Genomic DNA, 23,801 nt, shown 5'->3' with positions numbered 1-23,801 from the left:
ATTCTGCAACACACTGAAAGAAACAGATCAAAGCCTTGCAATAGTGGCCTGCCGACATATAGTGCCACAGTGGTCTTCATTTTAGCAGGCAATGCTGCTTACGTCAAATAGTTCCTTTGTAAAAACCCTCAGTAGGTACCCAGTAAGCTCTGTTTAAACATAAATTCCGGTTCTTCCTGCCCTTCAGTTGCCTCACTAGACAACATGCCAAAAATTTATATTTACTACTATTTTACCATAATCCTGGGGGTAGGAACACCTGCTGTGTTTTTTCTTTGCAAAAGTAATGAACAAGATCTCAGAGACCATTTTGATGTAATCAATCCTGGTGTGTTGTCCATCTCTCACCACTGCCTCTATCAACATCTCCCCTGGCTTTACAAATCACACACAAGTACTGCTGATGAAATCCTTCAATCAATTGTTGCAGGCTCACATCACAAACCACAAACCTCCTGTCTTGTAAAACGATGATCTTTAAAAAGACATGCCACAGAAGAATGGCAAAGATGGACCCAGGATAAACCAAGTCCAAATTTCTTATGTAGGGTGGCTGATTATATAGTGATATGCATTTGCGTAGATGTCTCAAATTGGAGCATAGGGCACTGCCTATGGGAAGCACTGCACTGCCATGGTACAACAACAAAGTGTTCACCACACAGATGTTAGTATTTCCTGCTAGTGCTTCGCACTGACCTGGCCAGGGATCGTTAAGGACAGAACTTTTGCCAATTATTTAGGCCACATTGGTAAATGCAAATAGTAAATTTCAAAAAAAAAATTCAATGTACCAGGTATATCTTTCTCTCTTTCTCCCTCTAACTCTGTCTCTCATTTGCACTCTCTTTCTCTCTCTCAGGACAGGAAACCAGTGACAGGATACTGAGTGACTCTTACAGAGCTTCCATGCAAGAGACTTGTTTTCCTTAAAATACCAGCAACAATGATCCACGCAATTCAAATGAATAAAGTAAAAATATTAATTCAAAATTTCTGCTATTTACAACGGATTTGTGAGATCAATTTCAAGTAACAGATGCGGCAAATGTTGAGTTGGCTATGTTTACAAACAAAGCAGTAAGATGCTGTAGTCTGTCAATCATGATAGCTTCACATAGCCATAAAACACGACTATAAGGATAGCGTCCTCCTGAGAGGTCACACCAGGAGATGGTCTGTATCAAAATAAGCATTAATTTGCACACAAACAAAATCTTCAAAGGAAGTCACGTTGTTTTTAAACACACAATGGTTGCTTACCTGTTTACTTTAATTAACTTTGATCTCAGGGTTGGGGAATGGTCAGTTTGATATGGATCTGATGGCTTGCATGAATTGTAAATTAGTCAAATGACTTTTGGCATACTTGATGGATAACTGTTCCTGAACCAAACAGTGCCACGCTCAGTGCCTAACTGTAATCACTGAAGAGGGGCGGGTTAATAATGTTCATGGAATGCACATCGTTTTAAACCCCTCTGAAATCACCTGAGCCCAAAGAACAAGAAAAACTGGCAATGGTTAGGTTACGGGGGGTGAGTGTATTTAGCTGTGCAAGGAGTGAGTAAACCGACGCAGACATGCACAACAAGAGCCCCCTCGAGTTTTAAACCCATCGGGTTGTACCAAGGACAGCTAGAGCAGCAGAAACCGCAATCCAGCAATTTGGCAATGACCTGTACAAACCTCTTAATCCTTCCAGGGCATCATCCTATGCACACAGAGCACGCATGTGTTTCGGCGGTTTTGATATGGGTGAATCCTAATAATTTTATGTTTGCTAAGATCCAAGTGAGAATATGTAGAAATCGAACCCTCCTTAATATACCATGGCAATATATAGTTTGGCTTTTGGGTTCTGTTGAGGGACAATATTGCATGTGATTCTTTTAATGCTCACTGTGTGCTAACATCCCTGCCAAACCAATTTTGAATGCATGTGGTGACACTCCATGTGCACGTACAAACGCCTGCTTTCCACAGAGAAGGCCTAGCAAAGTCCCAGTGATAGCCTACAACCAGCAGACACAACAACTGCATTCATTTGACCAAAGTCTGTATTTTACGTCTCTGTCCCTCTGCAGGAAGACGGGTGCACATTCTAAATTAGTAAATTGGCCATTACCCTTAAAACAATTACACTGACTGCTTCCAACTCTCTTTTATAAAAACACGCGTGGATGCCACTCGCAGAAGGGACTTATGACACAAGCCGGATCACACCTTCTTAGAAATAGCTCTCGGCTACACTTAGCGTTAAAAAAACATGAATAATTACATAATAACCAGTGGAAACCACAAACAATACACCAGTATGTAATGAAAGGGTCATTCTTTTTGGTATCCTCTCCTTTATTCAAATATAACAGCCCTACTGCGCTAGACCTTCCCCTACAGTCAGAGTCAACATGGGAAGTCATGTAAAAACAGAGTATCGACCAGTCTAGCCGCATACGAGGACTTCCTGCCCCTCCAGAAGCATGTCCAGGTCACGACACTCTTTGAAGGCGGCGCTTCCGGGAAAATGTCCAGGACACGCCGTGCGTAACATGCAAATAGTCAGAAATACTAATACATGAAGCAAGACAAGAAAGGATGTACGCAATCCCGGTCCCAAACACCCACAGTGGCACGGCTTGACTTTACAGAAACGCATACCTTTTCCAGCTTTGCATTTATTGAGTCCTCGTACTTCGCCAGAACCGTGACTTAAAAGAATAACAAAAAAATCCTTTGTGGAAACCGGTCACCAAATCTCAGCGAAAGATACACAGCTTCTGTGTCGTTCCCGCAGTCAACTTCCACAGTAGCTGTTTTCCAAACTCCGCTCGGCTAACTTGCAAAAACCAACCTCCTGCGAGATCTGCTAATGAAAAAAAGGCTCTGACTGGACAATAGATGAATTGCTGGAGATTTAAAAGGCAGGGCTCCCGTTAGAACAAAGAGTCCGAGATGGCGCTTTCACCCCGGCTTCTTAATTGAGAAAGCCCCGGCCCTCTTCTTCGCTTCACTGAGACGGTGTTTGTGAACTGATTAAAAAGAACGTGATCTGATCAAGAGGGCAGAATAAAGGGGAAGGAATGCCAGGGTAGGCACGCCGCTAAACGCTGGGAACGGAGACCAATAGGTTCCTCGGCCTTTTGTTTCTCTTCCTCTCTGCTCTTTAGCTGTCGCCTCTGGCTTTGATTCTTTGTTGACGCAGTCAAGAACGGGTTAAAAGTTGCTAACTTAAAACCAAACGTGGTAAAACCACACGTTGCACAGCCAAAACGAGAGGGAAGGAAAATTAAAAGCCTTGAGTTGTATCAAGTTTCCAAAAGGTCATCACTGTCTGTGCTGTGGCCTTTTCCCCACACCAAATCCTCTATCAATATGTCATAGTGAGTTAGGCAAAGACAAAAGAGAGGCTCAGTGTGAACTGCACATATATCTAATCCTGACAAAGCAGTGAATAGGCCTTCACAACTATAATTATACTTGTTTATTTGTTGCCACGTACAGAGGGTTGATGAAAAAATCCATCAAAGTGGTATTATGCAGACACGAAGAGCTTCTTTTCTTTGGTTGCTAAAGCCACATTGAGGCTTAAATTCCTTATTGTTAAATTCGAAGAAAGGGGAAAAAAGATTTTGGCTGGACTTCTGTTTCCATCGGTTGCTGACAGATCTTTTGTGTAGACCGCTGTATTATTAGACGCATTATCCGGGGCCTGATCACGATGCTGCCTCATTTTAGCCCCTGCTGGAACCCATTATTAGAAGTGCAGTGTTTTGGGAGGGCGTTATAAGCATGTTGCCAGCCCATGGGCACAGCCAAGCAAATCACATCTTTCCAAGTCATTCTTTCAAAACAACGACGTGCAGGTAAATGCTATGTGCCAAAATGGCTTCGTGACCACAGGCCACTTTGTGCTGCTACATTTTTTCTTGTTCACATGGCTGGGGGCCCACTTGAAAGAAAAAATTCTGGGGGAAAAAAACTACTCGCGTCCTCATGGGCTGGCGAGTTGTTACACGACAACCTGTTGGCTTGTGGTTGGCACAGCGTGCAGGGGCAGCCCTAAAACTGAGGACCCAAAATACAAAGTCCACAGTTGCCCAGTGTATGCTGAGGGCGCCCAGAGTGACCAGCGAGCATATATGAGTTTAACATGTGCCCACTACATTCAACAGACTCAGAGACTAATTGCAAAATACGCGTAAATATTCATATTTGTTCATTTGGGGTCAGGGGGGTGAGTTAAGTGCTCGTTCCCTTAATATGTCAAAGTAAAAACAATCTGCATACTTAATGTTTATACGAGAGCCATACAATTTCGAGAAGAAACTCTGTAATTTTTCTTTGCTGGCAATCTGGAAACACTCTGGAGTTAATTACAGCTGATTCGAAGTGAACTGCACAAACAAAGGCCAGTCTATGTCCAGACAATTATACTGCATTAACCAGCTTAGAGCTTCCTGCTGATGCTTCGGGACTCTTCCATTACACCCTTCTCCCTGCCCAGCACGACAGAAAGGGCTTCTGCACGCAGGAATTAATGAAGAGAACTGCGAAAGAATGTGTGACGACCTCTTCTGACACGCCAAAAACTTTCCACCCATGTCACGACAAAGGGGGAGGTAATTAAGTTTGAACAGAGGGATGTAACCGAATATCGTGCAGCTTTCAACCCGAGCCCACTGACGGGGGTGGGGTGGAGAGGGGCCAAGAAAGGAAAAGAGTGGACTGTTCTCTACCTGGTCCCATCTCCACATTCCAGCCCCTCCAGGCCCCAGCTGGCCGTTCCTCCAGGTTGTTTTAATTGTACAGTCAGACCCGGTGACCGATGGCCTCGCTGCATGGGCTCTCTGCATCCACTCGCAGCAGAAATGGCACACTGTATGTTTGCCATAAAACTGCAGCACTCGGTGGAATTTGTGATTTAATTATCGAGGCCAGCAACTCTTGTATTACCTTCTTCTCCTCTTTCCACGGTTTTAATAAAACACTACAGCTGCTCTCCTACCCGAGCACGATCAGCAGTCGAAAATCTGTGACTCGTTGTGTTTGCCAGGAAGACTTCATAATCAATATGCAAGGTATGTCCCCACGCCCAATTAAGTTCATATTACCTTTGCACACAAACACGAGCTTCTTTTGGGAAGTCTCTGCTTGCATATTTTGGAAGGCCTAAGTTTTCAAACACAGTTTTGAGAGACAGATTTAGAGTCGAGGGGTGACAATGGGAGAGGATGTACGGTACCTCTTGTCGATGCTGGCGTACCACTCCTCCGCTCTGCCAGTGGGCACTGTGCCCATCAGCTGGTCGCAGCAAGAAAAACCGGAGTACTAAACAGTCTCAGTCAGCACTCAATAGCTGCTGCCCCAAGCCCAGGGCACACTCACTTTTACTTTGCATATGAGAGAAATTAATGCCTCGGAAATACCGCCCACCAGAAAGCCGGGGGCATTAATCACCTCTCCCAGCCCCATCTACCAAAGCAGGATTAGAGTTAAAATTATGATTTCTTAATCCATTCGGTTTTCCTTCAGTACACAAACATTAATCTACAAATCACTTAGGGCCTGCAAGGTATTACATGGCACCCACAATATACATTATGACAATGCTTTAAGGTTATGTAAATTCGAACCAATTTACATGCATTTTGTAGATGAGAAAGAGGCCCAAATCCATTGCCTCTTTGCTTCGCACCAGCCCAATCCTCGCACAGATTTAAAAACTCAAGTTTATAATCGTGCTGAAAGAAGCTTAACCTTGAAATCCATGGAGTCTTTCTTTTAAAAAAAATGCACTGGATTAATTGTGTCTGTGAATTAACAAATCATATTACTATGTTTACGTATCTCTCAATATTCCTAATGCTTCAGCCCGCACTGGTGCATTGCTATGACAATACAAGAGTAATAGCATCTCTGACACATGGTGCTAACGCCTGGTAGGTGGGAAGCAACACAAAGCGCCCCAAGGTTTGTGGAGTTACATATTGATGATCTGTGTGTTTTCCACCAGTTACTAATGGTCTAAGTCGAGGTAAGACTGCTCTGTTGACCCGAGAAGACAACAACCCAGCACAATTTAGCAAGAGCTGCGAGGTTTTTAACAATGCAACTATGCACACAAGTCCTCACATTGTCCTTCAAGAAGCAAGAAATCCACAGTCAGGGATGCAAGGCCTGTGCCCTGTGCGCAATCCAATCAAATGCGGAAGCAGCAGTAGGGCGAACACACCTGGTTAGAAAGCAGGGCACCAATGGAACTGCCAAGTACTGGCAAGCGCACGTGGATTCCATTACAGGAGCCATCTCCCAGCATCACAGTACACTTGCCGGTCTGAGGGGCTTCTTTTTTCTGTCCATGCCAACTTTGCTTGCAAGCTAGCACTATTTTAGTTATCCTCTTGTACATCATTGCAAGTCAGATTTTTCTGGGAACATTCCACTTTAACTAACAGTGTTGCAACTTGACGCATACTCCTAATACATTGTGGATGTGGGGGAAACTGAAAATGCACCCAGGGTCTTTCTGCAGAGCTCTGAAAGGATGCTTATGGCCCATAACAGGCTATGAATGCAACACCACATTCAGCGGCGTAGTGCATGCTATGGAAGCATTAGGCATTAGTTCACACTCCATTAAACTAGAAAGGGTCATCCATACACCCTCTGGTTCGTGAAAAACGGGAGAAAAGTCATTTATCATTCAGAGGTCGCTGGCCTTTTTTAGAGTGATCTAATGGCCTTTGGCTATTGTCAGATTCTCATTTGGTTGCACACTTTTGTTTCTGTTAAGAATTGCCATTTGCCATCCTGGGAACTGAAAGTTAATTCGACAGTTTTGCAGAAGTGAAATGAGCAATTCTCTAATTAACCTTTGCGTTTTAAAATGTATGAACCTTAATTAGATTTCATTGCAAACAAACAAAACGTCAGGCATAATTATGTGCTTCCTGCTTTCTACACGCATTATGCCTTTTCAAACAAACTCGATGTCGACTACAATAAAATCAAGCAGCCAGCCATCTTGAACTGAATTTTACATGATCTGCCAGTAACCTGATTACATGAACTCCAATATCATTACAGGAAACTTATTTTAAGAAGAATAATTACACACATTCCAACAGGAGACAAGCTTAACTGTATTGATTCAAAAGACGCATATTTCAAGGAATCATGCCACAACAATAATCTTAACATACATCTACAGTTTCCCTTACAATGACATTCTCTGGCATGGAACTGGCACTATGAGATTGGGGACTAAAAAACCCAGTATACACAAGTAGCTCAAATAATTATCTTCAGCCAATTATCAAATATTCTGAGCAGGAAAAGTATGTGTGTGGATAAACCTCAAGACAGGGAGGCCTGATTATTTATCTACTGACTGTGCATCTATTGGGGCCCACAACACGTGAAGCTGCCAGGGCATAATGAAGGGAAATGATTGGCAAGCACTGAGTCTGAACTCTTCTTCAATGCAATAAGAGTTAATTAAAGTTTACCACCAAGCATCAACCAAAGGAGGATGTTGATCATGTTTCAGCATTAAGTGCAGGCAGACAATGGCTGGCGGCAATTAGTGCAGCTATCTAATGACATGCAACGATAACTCTACATTTTAAACAGCTAAAGGACTGCACACGGTGGAAGAAGGCAAGCCCGATCAGCTGTGCCCTCTGTTTGGGACAGTCTGCAGGGGCAGGAGGCAGGTATCGGATTATAAACTGAGTCTAAATCAATAAAAATCAGTGGGTGATGGACTTATCCCACTGAGTCAAGTGTTCGTACACAAAGAAAGCAGGAAGACGAGCAGGTGGCATGTTCGATGACTTTTTTTCAGCTGGTGTGAGACAACAGCCAGGATATGAACATATGCTCTAAAGATACTCTAAGAAACATAGGCTGCGCTAGGTTAGCCATCTCCTCACTGCACTCTAGCCATCTCTTCACTGCACTCTAGCCATCTCCTCACTGCACTCGGTTATGTCAGCTACCCAGACAACGCTTGAGATAGTTCCAACACATCAGAAAAGCCTGCAATAGGACTTTACAACAAGGTACGATCAGATCTGAAAGACATTTCTGCTAATTAAAATTGCCTGTTTGCAGGTAAAGTTTATGAACTCTTCCCCATTCCCCTGCTCCCATGCCAGCTCCCATGAGACCAGAGTGCAAGGCACAGTACAGCAGGTAAAATCAATACAACGCCTTTAACACACCGCCTTACAGGTTTCTACGGCCATTGGGCTGCGGCCTGGCACCACTTGTCAGAAGTTTTCCCCCTCCTAAGCAAACTTCAGTTGCTCGACTAATTCTGTTATGGTAGGGATTTGAGCACTGAGTTGGCTAATCCCAACATTTCCCTAGAGCTGCATCTAAGCTGTGACCCACTCCCAGCACAGAAAGTGTCTGCAGAGGGCCTCCTGCCCCCGTCAGCCGCCATGCACTCATTGGTCGTGACATTTTCACTTCAGCCATGACAAATGAGCTGATGGCTGTGATCAGATTGCACCCGGAGACTGGGCGAGCTGCAGATATATCATTAACTCTCATCACCATCCGCCTAAAATGACGCCTTTCTTTAATTTTGCTGTGGATGGAAGTGTCCCTTCAGGAGAGCCCCAACTTGAAGTAGCAACAAAACAGAGCATTAGCAGCAGAAAGCGGGGCTAGTCTGAGCCAGGGTCAGATGGGGCTCGCCTTGCGGAAATGTTTATCTGGGGATTAAGGCCTCGCAGACGGAATTTATGCGGCAGTGCATGCTCTGTGCCAGTTAACTGTCTCACGACCGCACATACCTCCCTTCGACCTCCCTGGAAACCCCCGAGAAGGTGCACTGCCAGCAAGAGGGGAAACAATCTCCAAATGTCAACTCCTTAACCTGGGAACCCAGTTTGCTAAGACACAGACAATCCTTTTATTTCTAGCTGTCCGAACCCATGCCAATCACACAGGTTTCCCAAGTTTGTGAACTGCAGTTCACACTCAAGGCTTTTTCACATTCAAATATCAGCTCCTTAGGAACGCCACCCGTTTCAAAGCATAACTCTACTGTCGGGCTTGAAACAAAACCTAGTAACTCTGTAAGTCACTTGCAAGAAAAACCAGTTTCATCACAACAAGTGCAGAAGCATTTCTGTTCAGCTAGACCCCAAGTTGTAGCTCAGTGCAGAACACACTTCCTTTGACATCAACGCCGCCAGCAGCAAGTGTGCCTGCTGAGACCTCACGCTATTCACCAGAGGCTGCACATCCAAACAGAGTCGATGGTGGCACAACAGATCTTGGGGAGCGAGGTCAGGCTGTGAGCTGAAGGGCTATTCAGTTATGGGTCTTGCAAAGCACTCTCCATCTCTGTTCCGACTGGCATCAAGTTCTCTTGCCAGATCAACAACAAAGCCAAGTGTTTGCCTGGGCTTTATGAATAAATCAGAGGTGAGCCGCTTCAAGCACTGCCAGGATTTCCTTGTTGACAGGGCGCTCTTAGAGAGGCTTCTATGACAAGCAGCTCCTCTCAAACGTGGAAGGGTGCTAACCTTTGCCCCGTTTCTTTTCACGGGAGCAGGCATAATAGGGGTCACCCTCACTCCTGTTATTTCCAGTCTTCATAGAATCGTCTCCCCTGTGCAAAATAAATATGTGGCCAACAGGACACTTACAGTGTACCACTACCTAAAGCACAGTTCTTACCGCTGCCCAAAGCCTACAAAAATGGAAGGCTGCTCTTTTTTTAATATGATAATATTAATATCCAGTTTCCAAATAATGCTTGATTACTCCTAAACAGTTTACCTGATGAGAATAATCAAATGGGGAACTATACCAAAAAACTACAAATGTTAAAAAAAAACTACAAACGTTAAGTGAAATGGAGATGACTGAAATTATTGTGAATGTCTCAAAAGCTGTGTCAGGGTGGTTTACGTAACATCAATATATAGCAAGCGCTGTTCATTAGTGGGCATAAAATCATGCTCTCAACTCCTGTTTACACACTCAGGCATAAGAAATACATCGGTGCACTCTAGGCTTTAAACAGGTGTAGTGGGTGTTAGATTATCTACTTGATTCCAAAAAAATAGTATGTGTGCTTCAAACCATAGCTTTAGAGTTTGACAAAAAGGCAAGATCAAAAAGCACATGTGTAGTACATTTATAATCATTAACAGGCACAACTGCTGGGTCTTTACGCGGCCTCTGTATGTACAGTGAACACTTTGTTTACAAAAAGTAAACTATGTCTACCTTCATCTTCAGCGCTCTACTCTGTTTGCATCCAAAGTCAACCCTATCTGTGTTTTTGATTGCACTTACTACACTGGGATCATCATCCTGTAGGCAGCGAAATACAGACATAGTTTTGTAAGGAGCACAAGTGCCCTAGCCTTGCAAACCTAATTCCTGTGCCTTACTGTACCTGTGCTTCCTGTATTAAAGCAGACTTTCCGACTGACAGTATGTGGGCCTACAGTGAGAGTGTGCACACTAAAGGAGTACCCAAAGAACTGTGTTGAGTTTAAGGGTGTTAGATTCAATAACACATGGCCACCCTCTACTTTGAGCAGGGTGGGATTTTCTCACACTTGGTCAAAATGCGTGGTTTTATCAAGGCTGCAATCCAACATCATGATTATCGTAGTTCTTCCTATTGCAGCCTTGCACATATTCGACCTGCCTGTCAACCAATTATGTGTAGCATGTGCAATAAGTCAGCATGGCAGAAATACAATATAAGTGTGTGTGTATGTGTGTGTGCACGCCCATTCAGGAAGACTGGAGAGAGCACAGGAGGATCAGTGACCCTTGAGCTGTCCAGAGAGCAGTCCAGCCAACCCTTCTAGCACATCATATGTCGTCCAAATTAATAAAAACTCATACAAACATCTTTAGCCCTCACAAGCACCCTATTCACAAACATCACTGGCTATACAAGTAGCTGGAAAGTAAAGTAGCTGGGAAAGGACATTTTCAGAAAGGGAGTAAGCGTGCTAGAGAGCGGACCAGCTTTCAAATTGTAACACATTAACAGACTTGTTAACCAATATTGGGGGAAAGCAGATAATCCTCAGGGTAGATGGTACCAAGCGGCTCCAGCTAACAGGTTCTGTAGATTTTCCACCAATGTTCCTGGGTGGCACCGGTTGCAAAGAACCAGTTAAATATTATCCCAGCTGGAGCATCATTGGACTGTCACACAGCTCCTGCTCTGCGTGCTCTATGACCCCGCGGCAAACAATGCAACTCAGTGAGCATCTGGCTGAAAGGCCAAGGCCTGTTTGCAGTGGCTTCAATGGGATGATTATGTTTAGAAGCGATTTTAAAAATGCATAAATATTAATGATAAGCCAAAGCTTACTCTTGTTTTCAGAGGTGCAAAAATAAGCCGCTCCTACCCCATACAAATGTCCAGTGCTTCAGAATTATTGATAATAGAGCCTAAAGAAACACTCTGGTCATAATGTCAAGTGCAAACCTGGTCGACCCCAGACCGCTGCCTGGATGCTTTGAAAATCCACTAGAATAAACTCTGGATCATTTAACACTTTAATAAAGCACCAATGCCATTTGCCTTTATCTTACATAAAGTTTGGGATCATCTTCGGAATAAAGCCTTGATACAAGTTACAACACATACGATACTTACAAATAAAAACGGTCCACAGTGTTGCAATGCCAGCTTCCGTATATCCGACCAAATTACTTCAAACATCTTTCTATTGCGAACTAGTAAACAAAAAATCCTCCGTCCTCCAAAGAGTAAAAGCAGCGAAGATGCTTCATGGCCAAAAGTCAATATTTGACGAGCTTGTGTCTGTTGTGTTCCTGAACCCCGCGACATGCAGACCTGTGTTCACCATCTCCAAGCCGCGCAATTAGCATACATATTACTTCACTTGATGAAGGAACGGGGGGAGGCTGGAGAGTGGCTGCAATCTGAGCTGCCCCTGGTTTCCTCGAGGCTTGGACAAACAGAACTTTGGGCAGAGCCTGGTAGAGACAGAGGGAAAGAGGAGCCCGTGCTTGCATCCACCTTTCATCTTGGTTAGTCAACCATGCACTGCCCTATTCAAGAGGGCTTTTCAGTATGCAAAAAAATGCTAATCCTTTTCCGATGCTTTTACACAGCCCTAACCCCCATTCCTGCGACTGAAAAGAAATTCTATCGGTTTACCTTTCTTGTAGACAGGGGACTCATATTCCAGAGCAGACTCTTCCGTGATCTTGGGTAACTCGAGATTATTAGCAGACACGTTCCCCAGAGCAGGAATCCTCAAGTAGGAATCTAGCCTCGGACGGAAGAGGGGTGAGGGCTTCCCTTGTTATTGTTGAAACTCCTCTCAGAGGCAGGGCTGACCTCCCCCTGCAGAGGCCTGAATAGAAAGCACCTCACTCACTCTGCTCGATTAATCAGAAACAAATTATGAAAGAATGCCATCGGGCTGCTCGACACCGCCCTGCCTTCCAAGGCCCAGGCGCAGCACAATAGCCCTGCCCTTTTTGTACGTAATAAACGGCCCTGGCAAATGGGGCTGCGGATCTGTTTATTTGCATATGCAAATTCCCGCACAAGAGACCCATGTACAAACAAGTGTTTCTACAAAGTGGATTAGGCAAACAAGCTCTCTCTCTTTTGGACAGCGTGTATCCCAGGACATTCGTCAGTGCATCAATTAAAGTGGTCTCCATGGAAACCTATGAAATGTTAACATGGTATGAGTTAAATTAGCTAGTTGTGCGTTTCCACAGTCCGACTTGAAAGTCATTATGGTCTCAAAACAAAAGCCCAATTGTGCTGCGCTGATAAGCGCTGCACCAACAAGTTTCTACACTGGCTATCTGCATATGCTAATCTAATTAAGAACTAATTACATGGATCTTGTGCATATGCACATGAGTTGCCCCTTGCACCGATATCTCTCTGGCGTTGTTTCAGATTGAACCCCAGCCAAGTCTTTAACCCATGAAAAGACTGTGGAGCAATAAAGCCTGCCTTGTGGGCAGAGCCCTGAGGCAGACACAGAAAAGCTCTTCATATCTGAACAGTAGGCTTAACCTAACGCCTGTCTGTGGCACCCTCCCCTCCCTCCCACACACAACCCAACACACACACAACCGAACACGCGAGAAGGCTAAAACGACAAAATCACAGGCATACATACACACACAAACTCCAAAAACACACATTTTCTCCACAGGACAGTTATACACCTCTTCATATGCTCATACACACATTCTACAACACGCACTCTCGATGTACAAAACAGTTAGACTCACACACATGAACAAAAACACATCCTAACACACATGAATTTGGAATCTACAAAACAATTGTACATATAAATATATCCACAGACACACACTAACACAAGGACAATAAATTGATAAAACAGATATAAATACGTATACTTGCATACCCACAATGAAGCTCATGCATAGCAGCACACAGTATGTATAACACAGTTATTTGTGAAGTTACTGGCAGACACACACTATACAGAATAAAATATTACAATCCATAAATACCGAGTACCTTCAAAATATGGAGTCATTCCTAAATGAACATGAATACGTGTAATAACATGCAGTTTGCTACACCGAGCAACCGCATGTTTTACATGAAACATATTTGGTGCACCTGGTATTTTGACTTTATTAAGCAGAACTAACCAGCATCCAAAAAAAGAATTACCATCATGAAAAGCAAAAACGGGACCACGTGAACCAATAACCTCCAACCAATTGTATGCAGAAACAATTATAAATGGTATAGTAGCAGAGAATTAAACATAAATAAATAACTTAAGGTACAGAAAATTACTATTAAAAGTATCTTTTAAAAATAATTATAAATAAAATTGGATCTGCTATGCTTTGACAGCTATAAAACCCATCCCTGCAGATTAATTGAAAATACATTCGCAGCCAGCATGAAAAGCCGTGTATTATTTTAACGTCACACCCCAGAAACATCTCCTCAATAAACACGACTTTTCAAACCCAAATAGACAAGCCTCGGGTAGAAAAACAAACAGCTTGCAGAGATTAAGGCACCTTTTGTGCTTTTGCATGAGCATTTCTTCTCGCAGACTAAATTAAGCGCGTCTGTGCGTTTCATAGGAAGGAACATTTCGCACTGAATGGAAAAAATGTTCTATCACACATGAAACTCGTGCAGCTGTGCGGAACTTGGACCAGATGGTAAAAGGCTACAAACCAGCCGAGTGACAGACAGTAGGCCTTCGCCACAGCTTAGGTCAAGGCCGCAGCCTCAAGTGTAGCCCTAGGCTTTGGGCCATCCAAGATGGGCTCCCACACCACACATAACTACTCTGCGCTGCCTATTGCACATGCTCTTGTAAACAGAAGCCCCACGGAGCTGCGGAGCGCTATCACTATGCATAGTAATATCTCACAAGGCTAGTCTATGGCCATAGATACCAGGCCACGACTGCCCTGCGGACGACAAAGCGCCGAAGCCCTTCTAGGAAACCACTGACCAGAGAGACTGAACGGGTCAAATGGCGCGTGAAAAACAAGGCGAGCCCATAGACACTGAAAACACACAACACCAGCTGTCACGGCAGACTAAAACACCCCTCTAACACACGCTGGTTAATAAAACGAGGCACAACACCGAGGAATATTGACCAGATCACTAATAAGATTGGAGCCCCGATTGATTTTTAACTAAATCAATAGGAGATTAACACAATATTTGTAAAGCAGTGGAATGCAGGGGGTGCGTGGCGTAAACATGTAGATCATCTTTTCAATACCTCTAAGCAGTCGATCGAACAAGAGTCTTACAGTATGGAGCTTGTCTCCGGGCACACAGACCCTGCCAGACGGTATCCCTCCAATATCACAGGGAGGACCCTGAAGGCGGCTGCGACAAGCTATTCTGCCGCCGGAGAGTTTAAATCACTCAGCCTCTTCTAATAGACTGGAGACTTATTGAGGTAGAAACCATAAAAAATGAAGAAGGGAAATTTAATCCCTGAAATATTGATTTGCACATTAATATCATATAGGCAGAGGGCAATTTGGCTTCATGGAAATGACACATTGTCGACCCTTGCTGAAGTCGGAGCCAATCTAACTGCTGAACATGTCTGAATCTCAGGAGTTATTAAAGGCCTCCCTCCTTGCCTTTATGACTTCTCTCCAGCCTAGCTATGCAATCTTAAATGTATTATCTTTAAGGAATAATTGTAAAACCTCGGGGGCTTTCCAGTTAATGGAAGAGAGGCCGAGCCACATCAGATTCTGAAATGCAACATTAAACCCTTCCAATCAACAAAAGCACCTCGCTCCTCATCCATCCAGGCCGGGCTCTAATATTGTTATTAGCTATAATCAAATTTCATTGTGTGAATTTAGGCTCCGGGTGAGAATTGGAGCGATACATTCTGTTATTACAGGGTGCTTCTGCGGCAGCCCTGAAAGGTGTGTTTTGATGCCCTGGCACGTCTTTGAAAATACAGGTTAAAAAGAAGATATTAAAGCGCTTCGGACTTCCATAGGGAAGTCATGTATAATCGCGATGGCTTCATTTTCTCGTAAATCCTTGCGTGCGCGAGCTGTGCACAGCAACAAAGCAGTGTGTGTGTATGTGGTGTGTGTGGTGTGTAAGCACAACACAGGCAGGGACACGCGGGTTACCTGACCCCTGTCCCTTAGATATGCGCTCTTTGCAGATTTATGGCGCCTCTGTCCCCATATTTTCATTGACCCTGATGTTTATTATCAGAAACAAGAAGGTAAAGCGGGCGCCTGTTTACGTTGAACAACCCCCAGATGGTTCTTAAAAAGCAAACATTTCCGGTTTCCGAGGTGAATCTGCAGCCCGGGTAGCGTAACTATGGAAAGATAAGAGGCCTCGGCAGGAGTGTCTGCGCCCCGTTCCACCGGGCACCGCCGCTCGCGATAGGGCGACGTGCCTCCCCCGTTCAAGGGCACAGCGGCAACGCAGAACTCCCCAAAATGCCCTCAGAGTCCCTTTGTGCCAACAGTGTAGCCTCCAACGCATCTCCAGCCAAAAAGAGAAACTTCTAAATGCAGTCCTCTTGAGGAGCAGCAATGGATGGCGCGCTCTTAAAAACACGGGGGCATGTCAACAAACGGGGGGCAATCTTCCGGCCGTGCTCTTTCCCATCCAGATTCCGAGGGTCCTCTGAAAAGGGCGAGCCGCGGGGCTGCGCAGCTCCTCCGGTGCACGCACAGTGCAGGCAGGGCTGGTGGCATCGACAGTGTTACATACCCTGGCGGTTTTGCATTGCTCTCAATGGAAGCGATCGATGCCATGTCACTGCCGTGTCCCAATCGCAGCCAAGTCTCTGCCTCAATCTGAGCAACAGCAGAGAAGGCTCGGCCGCCCCTCGCTGCCTCTGCTTGCCAGAGGCCCCGTGCCCGGCCCCGTGGAGGCTCCGGGGCCCTAGGTCTCCTTACAGAGATACACCCTCGGCTCCGGCCCTGCTCGGGGGCTCTCCGGCGCGCCGCGGAGCCCCTCGCCCCACCAGCCCTCCCGCACCCGCTGCCTACATGGACGCGGAGAAGGGGTCAGACAGCAGAGGAGCCCGGGTGAAGCCCTGGAGGACTGGGAATGCCGGCCCGCTAGCGCGGGTGGACGGACCGGAGCCCGCCTGCCCGTGGCCACCTCCAGCAGCAGGTCCTCGGCGGCGCCCGTGCGCTCTGTGGAGCTCAGCCTGGGACACGGGCTCCGTGGCCGTGGGGCCCTGGAGCCGAGGGACGAGCAGGACGCCGGGCTCAGCTAACCACAGTCCCTTGAAGGTAACCGTGCAGCGCGGGCGGCCACCGGGGCAGGGGCGTCTTGCCGGGATGAGTGCGCGCTCTAGCCCCGACTTCCTATCCTCCTCGTTAAGAAAACCATATCGGGGGCACCCATCCTGCCCTGCTGGCAGGCTCCCAAGAGGCTCTCGGTGTGCACTCTGCTAGGAGCATCGTTTGCTCCCGGCAGGGCACTCGGAGGGTGCGCGTGCCCTTCAAAGCATAAGCGCCCACCCAGTCATTCAGACTTCTATGGGGCGCCCTGGCAAGACCATTGCAAGGGTCGGAGGGCACCGGAGAGATATCGAGTGCCCTGTTTCTGGGGAAGGTGCTTGCACTTTGTGCTTGAGTGGATTCCGGGATACACTGTATTCTCTTCCCCTCCGGGCCGGCTGCTGTCACGGGGAGGGAAGGGTACGGAGTACCGAGGCAGAAAGCCCTTCTGTACACTTCCAGCAGCGAGAGGGGCGCAGGGCCGGCTGGACAAGCACAGTACCGGGAAGAGCCTGCAGGCTGCACACACACATCCCCCTCTGCACAGGGCGCCGAAAGTTTCCAGAGGGAGCATGGTCGGCCGACCCGGAAAACAAAACACAATGTGTCGGCGCGCAGGAGCGAGCGTAGAAACATGTGCAAAGGCAACCGGACTGTTGACAGAACTGTGCCCGGGAGGCTGGTGACCCGACAGTGACTGGCACAGGCGACCCGGGGAGCAGGGAGAGCACGGCCGGAGGGGCCGAGGCTGGGCAGGGAGCCGGGTCTGCACGGTTGGAGGGGCCGGGGCTGGGCGAGGCTGTGCAGCTGTCCCGGAAGATGAGCCCGGGCGGTGCAAAGAGGAGGAATCAAAGGCGAGGGGACCGGGCTGGACGCTGTGCTGGGGGCAGTGGGTACACACTTTCCTTGGCTGTGCACAAAAACTGGGATCGAAGTGGCCTCGACCGAAGAGCACAGTGCACCGAGCTAACCCTGAAAACTGACACAGAGTGGGGGTGGGCACGAAGTGGACCGAGCTGGGGCTGTGCGTAAAGTGTTGGGGGCGCAGACTGCCCCTGGACGTGGGCACGGCGCCGGAAGCTGGGGCTCCCGGACCGCGCACCGACTCCTCCGCCGGCCGGACCGTGGTGGGAGCAGGCGCGGGCGGCCAGGGATCCGGGGTCCGGAGAGAGGCGGCAGAGCTGTGTGCAGAGTGTGTGTGAGAGCGAGAGCGAGGCGGAGGGGAGGGAGCGCGAGCGAAATATCAAAGATTGTGCAAGATCAGCCTGGAAAGATAATCGATACCCGACCTAAATTTAAACACAAACTACTCAATAAAAGTTAAAGAAAGAACTTACTTTCCATCGCCCCTCGCTGGGCTCCTGCCCCGGTCTTCTCTCCTTTTTAAAACATTTTTGGGGGGTCTTAGCTTGTATTTGCCCACCGCCGAACAACATCCAAGGAAACCGGGGAAGAGAACGTTCACTCGGAAAAAAAAATATTAAAAAAAAATAAAAATTAAAAAAGAGGCGAATAATCCTGGAAGTTCAGAAGGCTGCTGGCACGGCAGGGCTCGGGGGGAGCGGGGGCAGCGGCGCCGAGGGTCCGGGGGTGCTGCCCGGAGAGCAGCCTGCGCCCGCCGCCTGCTTGCTGCTCGCTCGTGCAGGGGCTGGGGAGAGGAGCAGAGGAAATGAAAATCCGATATGTCTTTATTCTGCTAATTATTATCGTTTTAGCCCTGTTTAAAAAAAATGGCTGATTAAGTTGAGTGCGCATGTCTTTGTGTGTCTATTCCCGATATGCACTCTGGGAATGAGCGCGGCGGGCAGAGCAGAGGGAGAGGTGTAATTAGCGAGGTGATCAACAGTCTGCAGATTGCAAATGACGCGCAGGCTGCAGAGGCGAGCGGGAGGCAGGGGAGGCAGCAGGCAGGGGAGGCGGCGGAGGCACCCAGGCTGCAGCCCGCGCAGGCGGCCCGGCCCGGCCGGCTAATTGGCAACACACATATACATATTTATGGCCCCGCACACTCCGGACTTTATACATATTTATGGACGTACATACACGCGCGGCACTGTTCTGTAGACACACGTTCTCGTACACGGATCCGTAGGTACACAAGCACGGCCAGGGAGGATGCGTGCCTGCCCCTATAGACCCTTCGGTGTGCATGTACACAGCGATGGTAACTGCACCAAGGATGGAACAACTATGTGTGTCGTTTGATATGTGTATGTATAGAGAGGTATTTATACACATACACACACACTATATGTATATATACACTATTTATATATTTATATATATGTATATATATGTACATATATGTATAGATAAATATATATACATATATACATAGATATATATAACACACACGATATCCTAACCTTCACACCATTGTATGCAACCATATATATATATATATATTTGTGATAATATTTAGAGGTTAATTCATTTTTATTACATCCAATACACACACCCAGTGATACACATAGATACTCAAACACGCCTACACATACCTACACGCACACAATTTTGTGTATACGTATATACTTGATAGATAAAGTGAAATCGCAGTTATATGGAGATTACGACAATATATTTATTACGAATTAAGGTTCTCGCTCTTTTCGCTTCCAAACAAAACGTTAGTGTTAGAGGCGGGTTTAGATGAGTTTGGGAGTTTAAGGCGGTGACTCGCGTGGGGGCATCTGGGTGTGCGGGCCAGCTGCTGTGCAGGTCTGGGTGGGCGCAGGGGTCAACTCTGCTGCGTGTAATGAAAGGGAGACCGCACGGGTGAAGAGGGTACTAGGCAAGGCAATAGCAGGATCCGTGTGCATCCACACCGCAGGACGCTTTCCATGAAAATACCTGGCTACTTGGGCACCTATTTAGGAATTCTACTTTCTAACAAGGTACTCTCATAGTAGAAATATGCTATGTACGTGGCAGCCACCCAGAACTTTATAGAAGGGTTAGTACATCTTTCTTTCCCTACACCAGATGATACGTCAATATTTTGCTTTAATGGAACGTAAGGTGCATCTATTTCGTCTGACAATGTGAGTGTTTTTAACGGAGGCTTCGAAATACTCGGCGTGTTGCATTATGTACAGGGTGGAATCAAACTTGAGTGCGCCTCGGTCCCCACGAAAAGCAGGACCAGCATCGGCCAGGTGCACTTGGGGACACGTGGAGGCTTCGGCGGCGAGCAAAGCAGGGAGGCAATGCGCCAAGACGTCCCTGGGGGTCACAGGAGGCTGGGCCAGACGACCTAGTACCCTGCCATTCACCCACACCCCCTGGAGGTAAGCACTCCGGAAAGCGTATTTTAAGCCTTGCTTGGGGCGGGCCTTCGAGGTTAGGGCTCGTTGCTGAGGGGACGGACGCCTGACCTCGACTTTCGTCCGTCGGGGCTGTGTGTGAGGGCCAGACACAGCCAGGCACACCTGAGGGAGGGGGACCCCAGGAAGGGGCCTACTCAGAGCCCCCGTCAGCCACTGCTCTGGACACTGACATGGGACGGACAGCTTGTGAGGAACGTTTCTATCTCAGGGGGCAGGAGGCCAGGAAAGGTTGTGCTCTGAGCCACAGCCCTGAACACGAGGTGCTGAGTGGGGCTGAGGGGAGGAGGAGGGGGCACCTGTCCTTAGCATCCCTTAGGAGGTGCTGTGTTTGAGGCTGGGACCTACCCCAGAAGATGAACATGGAAAGGGCCTGCTGAGTGCGTAAACTATAGCGCTGGTCACAAATTGGGGCCTTGCAGCCAAAGGTGTGTGGAAGAAAGGTTCACCCCATATTATGGATCACTATCACCGGCCACTTCAGGGCACAGGACCAACCCTGCTCCACTTAACTTCCAAAAGGGCCTTTGGAAGAAACCACATTTACCAGTGTCTGGGGACATTCCAAAGCATTCGAGTATGTCAGGACAATATACATAATAAGCAGCCACCACTCTCACGTCCTGGTCTGACCTATCCGCCTGCCTGCCTCTAACCTCCGATCCACCTGCATACCTCTAAGTTCCAAACCACCTGCCTGCCTCAAACCTCCCACCCACCTTCCTGCCTCTAACCTCCCACCCCCTGCAAGCCTCTAACTTCACACTCACCCGCCTACTCTAAGCTCCCACCCATCCACCTGCCTCTAACCTCCGACCCACATGCCAGTCTCTAGCCTCTCATCCACCTACCTGTCTCCCATCCACCCTTTTACTATTTCTATACCTCTCTCGACTGGACCAACTCGCTGTTATTTTGTATTTATTCATGTTATTTATTTATATGTTCGCTCCATATACAAAACTGTGCGTGAAGTGTTCCTTATACCAAGCAGAGTCTGTGGCTCCTTGCACACTCCCAGATAGGCATGAATCCACATGGTGCAGCACAATGTATGACTGCAGATGGAGAGTACTGGTGGAGCACAGAGCGCCATCAAGCTGGCCTGCTTGTCACATGGACAGGAATGACCGAGCAAGTACAAAGGGCCTGCGCAATAACAAGAGGGAGAAGTCAGAGTTACACTTACAGCGTTACATGGTCTATCTATCTATCTACCTGCCTGCCTGTGTATCTATCTATAGGAATGACGTGTTAGTTATACCACATGCTGTAAACACTGGCTTCAGTATCATATAGATTGAAACACAGGAGGGGAGGGGACGCGCGGGGCACTCCAGGTCCCCAGGCTGACAGAACATGGGAAGGCCCGCTTTCCTACGGCCACCTCTTGCCCCGGGGCCCGTTCACAGTCCCACACGCTGTAAACACCTCAAGACGCTCAGCCTCCTGGGGTTTGTTGCAGTGCCCCCCACTCCACCCCCCGACACCGTTCGTTTCCTTTTCGGGGGACTGTTTTTATTTACCGAGTTACCGCCACTTTGGCAGAAAAGAAGAGGGTGCGGTTTTGAAAAGGAGACCCGGTGTCCGTCAGTTCCCTGCATGAGTGTTTGGTGCCCTTCCTGACCCCACTAACCCCCTCCCCCAAGGCTGTCTCTGGGCCGTCAGCAGGGACGCGGAGGGTTGGTGGAAACCCTGTCCCCACCCCCCAGTTCGGACAATCCCGAGAGCAGGGATTCTGCGAGGAGGCTGAGGCGCTGACCAGGGCCACAGTCGGCACCACATGAGGGAGGGCAGCGTGGGAGAGAGGGGGGCAGACGGGAGACTGTGGAGGAAGGAAGGTGACAGAGGGAGGCAGGTTGCACTGGGCAGCTTCAGGTTTGTCCAGCTCAGCTTTCACCTGCGTCCTTGTGTACCGACATCTCCCTCTCCAGCCTGCATCCCGCCCCCTTTCTGTGTCTTCCCTCTCTCCAGATCCCGTCCAGTCCAGGACTCTCTGGACCCAAACCAAGAAGTCGTGTTTCGAAGACATCCGAGCAGAGCTAAAACGCACACAAAAGCCGCGCCTCACCCACGGCAGATTCGCAGCGCTGTGATGGGAGCAGATTTGTTTTTCCTTTCACATGTTCAGTCTCCTTATACCCTTTCTGTGAAAAAAATGTAAACGCGTATCATAATATTTGAAATCAGAAACCAGCGCCCTGAATTGTTTTATTACTGCGCACACACTGCGGGACATTTGCCTACTTTTAATCACGCGCTATCTTCCACCTCTGTTTTAACGACAGCCCCCCTCAACCACCACCCCCAGGGAGAGTGGGTCGGTGTCTTTTCACGGCGTCCCCTAAGCCTACAGACCAGCTCAGTTTGAGGCGCGGCGTTACAAGATTTCGGCGTTGGAGAGCCTTTATCTAAGCAGCAGACACTTTCACAACCCAACACCCCTCCTCCCCCTCGCCGCTTTTTTGTGTTGTCTCTTCCCCTCCCGGGGGCTATTTGACTAAGGCAGTGTGTTAACTAACATTTTTGTTTAACTCAGCAATTTCTATTCAAAACATTCTTAAAGCCTGATCACGAGGTGCGCCGGGTTTGTTGTTATTTCTTAGAGGCGAGCTTCCAGGGAAACGAGCTGGTAGGCCTTTTTTTAAAGATAGGGTGCACACTTATCAGTTAAATAACATTAACACAAACAACATTCTTAATAGCGGACAGCGTCCCGTGCAACCGTATGCAAGCAAGCGTTCTCCTCTTTAAATCGCGCTGCTCTGCCCCAAAGCCAGCCAGTGAAACATTCGCTGTCCAGACCTATGCATGCCTCGCCGAGTGTTGTTTCCAGCGGTTTATGGGTGCACGTAAAAGCTCGTCCCAGAAGCAGCTCAGTGCACGCGCTGCGCCTTGAGGTCGCTTCAGGGAGCTGTGCCCATCGCTGTGGCTGCAGACGGGAGCCCTCCATCGCTGCCGCCAGCTGTCCGCGGATCCCCTGCGGTCCTCGGCGCGGTAACAGATCCTCGGTTCGCGGACAAGGGTCGTTGCGAGGAAGAGGCAGGGAAAGTGAACGGCAGCAGGTCCAGTGAGGGAGCCCTCCGGGTTGGGAGAGGTCAGCTCTCCCTGGCAGTCTCTTGACCTCGCTCCCCTCCCCAGTGTTTATCAACAAAAATCACTTTGCGCGGCCCCTGGAGACAAGCCCAGCCCGCTGCCCGGGCAGCCAGAGTCCCGGGGCTTCCAAGGAGCCGGGAAGAGCCGCCCTTTCCACCCCAGACAGGCGCGAAGTGCCAGCACATAAATAAATCCACACCGCAGGTCCGGCGATCGGCAGCAGAAAAGTGACCACACGGACCGCCGCGCCTCCTCACCCCGTGAAGATCAATACAACTTCCACCCCAAAAGGCAATCGATACCAGCTCCAGCCCCCCTAATCAATAGCCGTGTGTGTTACAGCAACTGAGCACAACACCGCCGATCGCGAACACCAAAGCGGACGGCGAACTGCCATTCAACAGTAAATAACCTGCGAAATTCGTGCGGCAACCCCTGGCAGTCCGACAGAACAAGAAGCCAAGCGCACAACTAGTTCAAACTTCCCCGTAAACCATACACAGGGTGGAAATACCAAGCACACCGACCCCAGTAAAACAACAACAGCACACCTCGACGCTAGTAAACCCCGCCACAAAAGATAAATCTCAA

The 23,801-nt window shown here is 47.9% G+C and overlaps 2 protein-coding genes across 10 annotated transcripts in view; one reads left to right on the top strand and one right to left on the bottom strand.

Annotated features, from left to right (window-relative positions):
• Nucleotides 1–23,801, bottom strand: part of ZFHX4 (zinc finger homeobox 4) — a 150,218-nt gene that overhangs the window by 124,561 nt on the left and 1,856 nt on the right. For 4 of the 9 annotated variants that reach the window (XM_069220378.1, XM_069220385.1, XM_069220386.1 and 1 more), the window contains exon 1: nucleotides 18,129–18,816. The exons of 2 other annotated variants lie outside the window; for them this stretch is intronic. The gene's annotated coding sequence lies outside the window, so the exon portion shown is untranslated. Of the gene's footprint in view, nucleotides 1–2,661; nucleotides 7,102–11,653; nucleotides 12,158–12,181; nucleotides 13,053–18,128; nucleotides 18,817–23,801 lie in introns of those variants that run through there. 3 more of the 9 variants (XM_069220379.1, XM_069220380.1, XM_069220383.1) reach the window with 3 other exon arrangements.
• LOC138277254 (uncharacterized) overlaps nucleotides 16,090–23,801 on the top strand; it is a 39,378-nt gene continuing 31,666 nt past the window's right edge. Inside the window, exon 1 of the mRNA XM_069219219.1 lies at nucleotides 16,090–16,800. Within this exon, the coding sequence (XP_069075320.1) occupies nucleotides 16,090–16,800 (711 nt within the window). The remainder of the gene's footprint in view (nucleotides 16,801–23,801) is intronic.

The sequence above is a fragment of the Pleurodeles waltl genome, chromosome 2_2, assembly GCF_031143425.1.
Source record: "Pleurodeles waltl isolate 20211129_DDA chromosome 2_2, aPleWal1.hap1.20221129, whole genome shotgun sequence".
Classification (NCBI taxonomy): domain Eukaryota; kingdom Metazoa; phylum Chordata; class Amphibia; order Caudata; family Salamandridae; genus Pleurodeles; species Pleurodeles waltl.
Note: the sequence above shows the minus strand (reverse complement) of the source record. Positions and strands in the feature narration are given on the sequence as shown.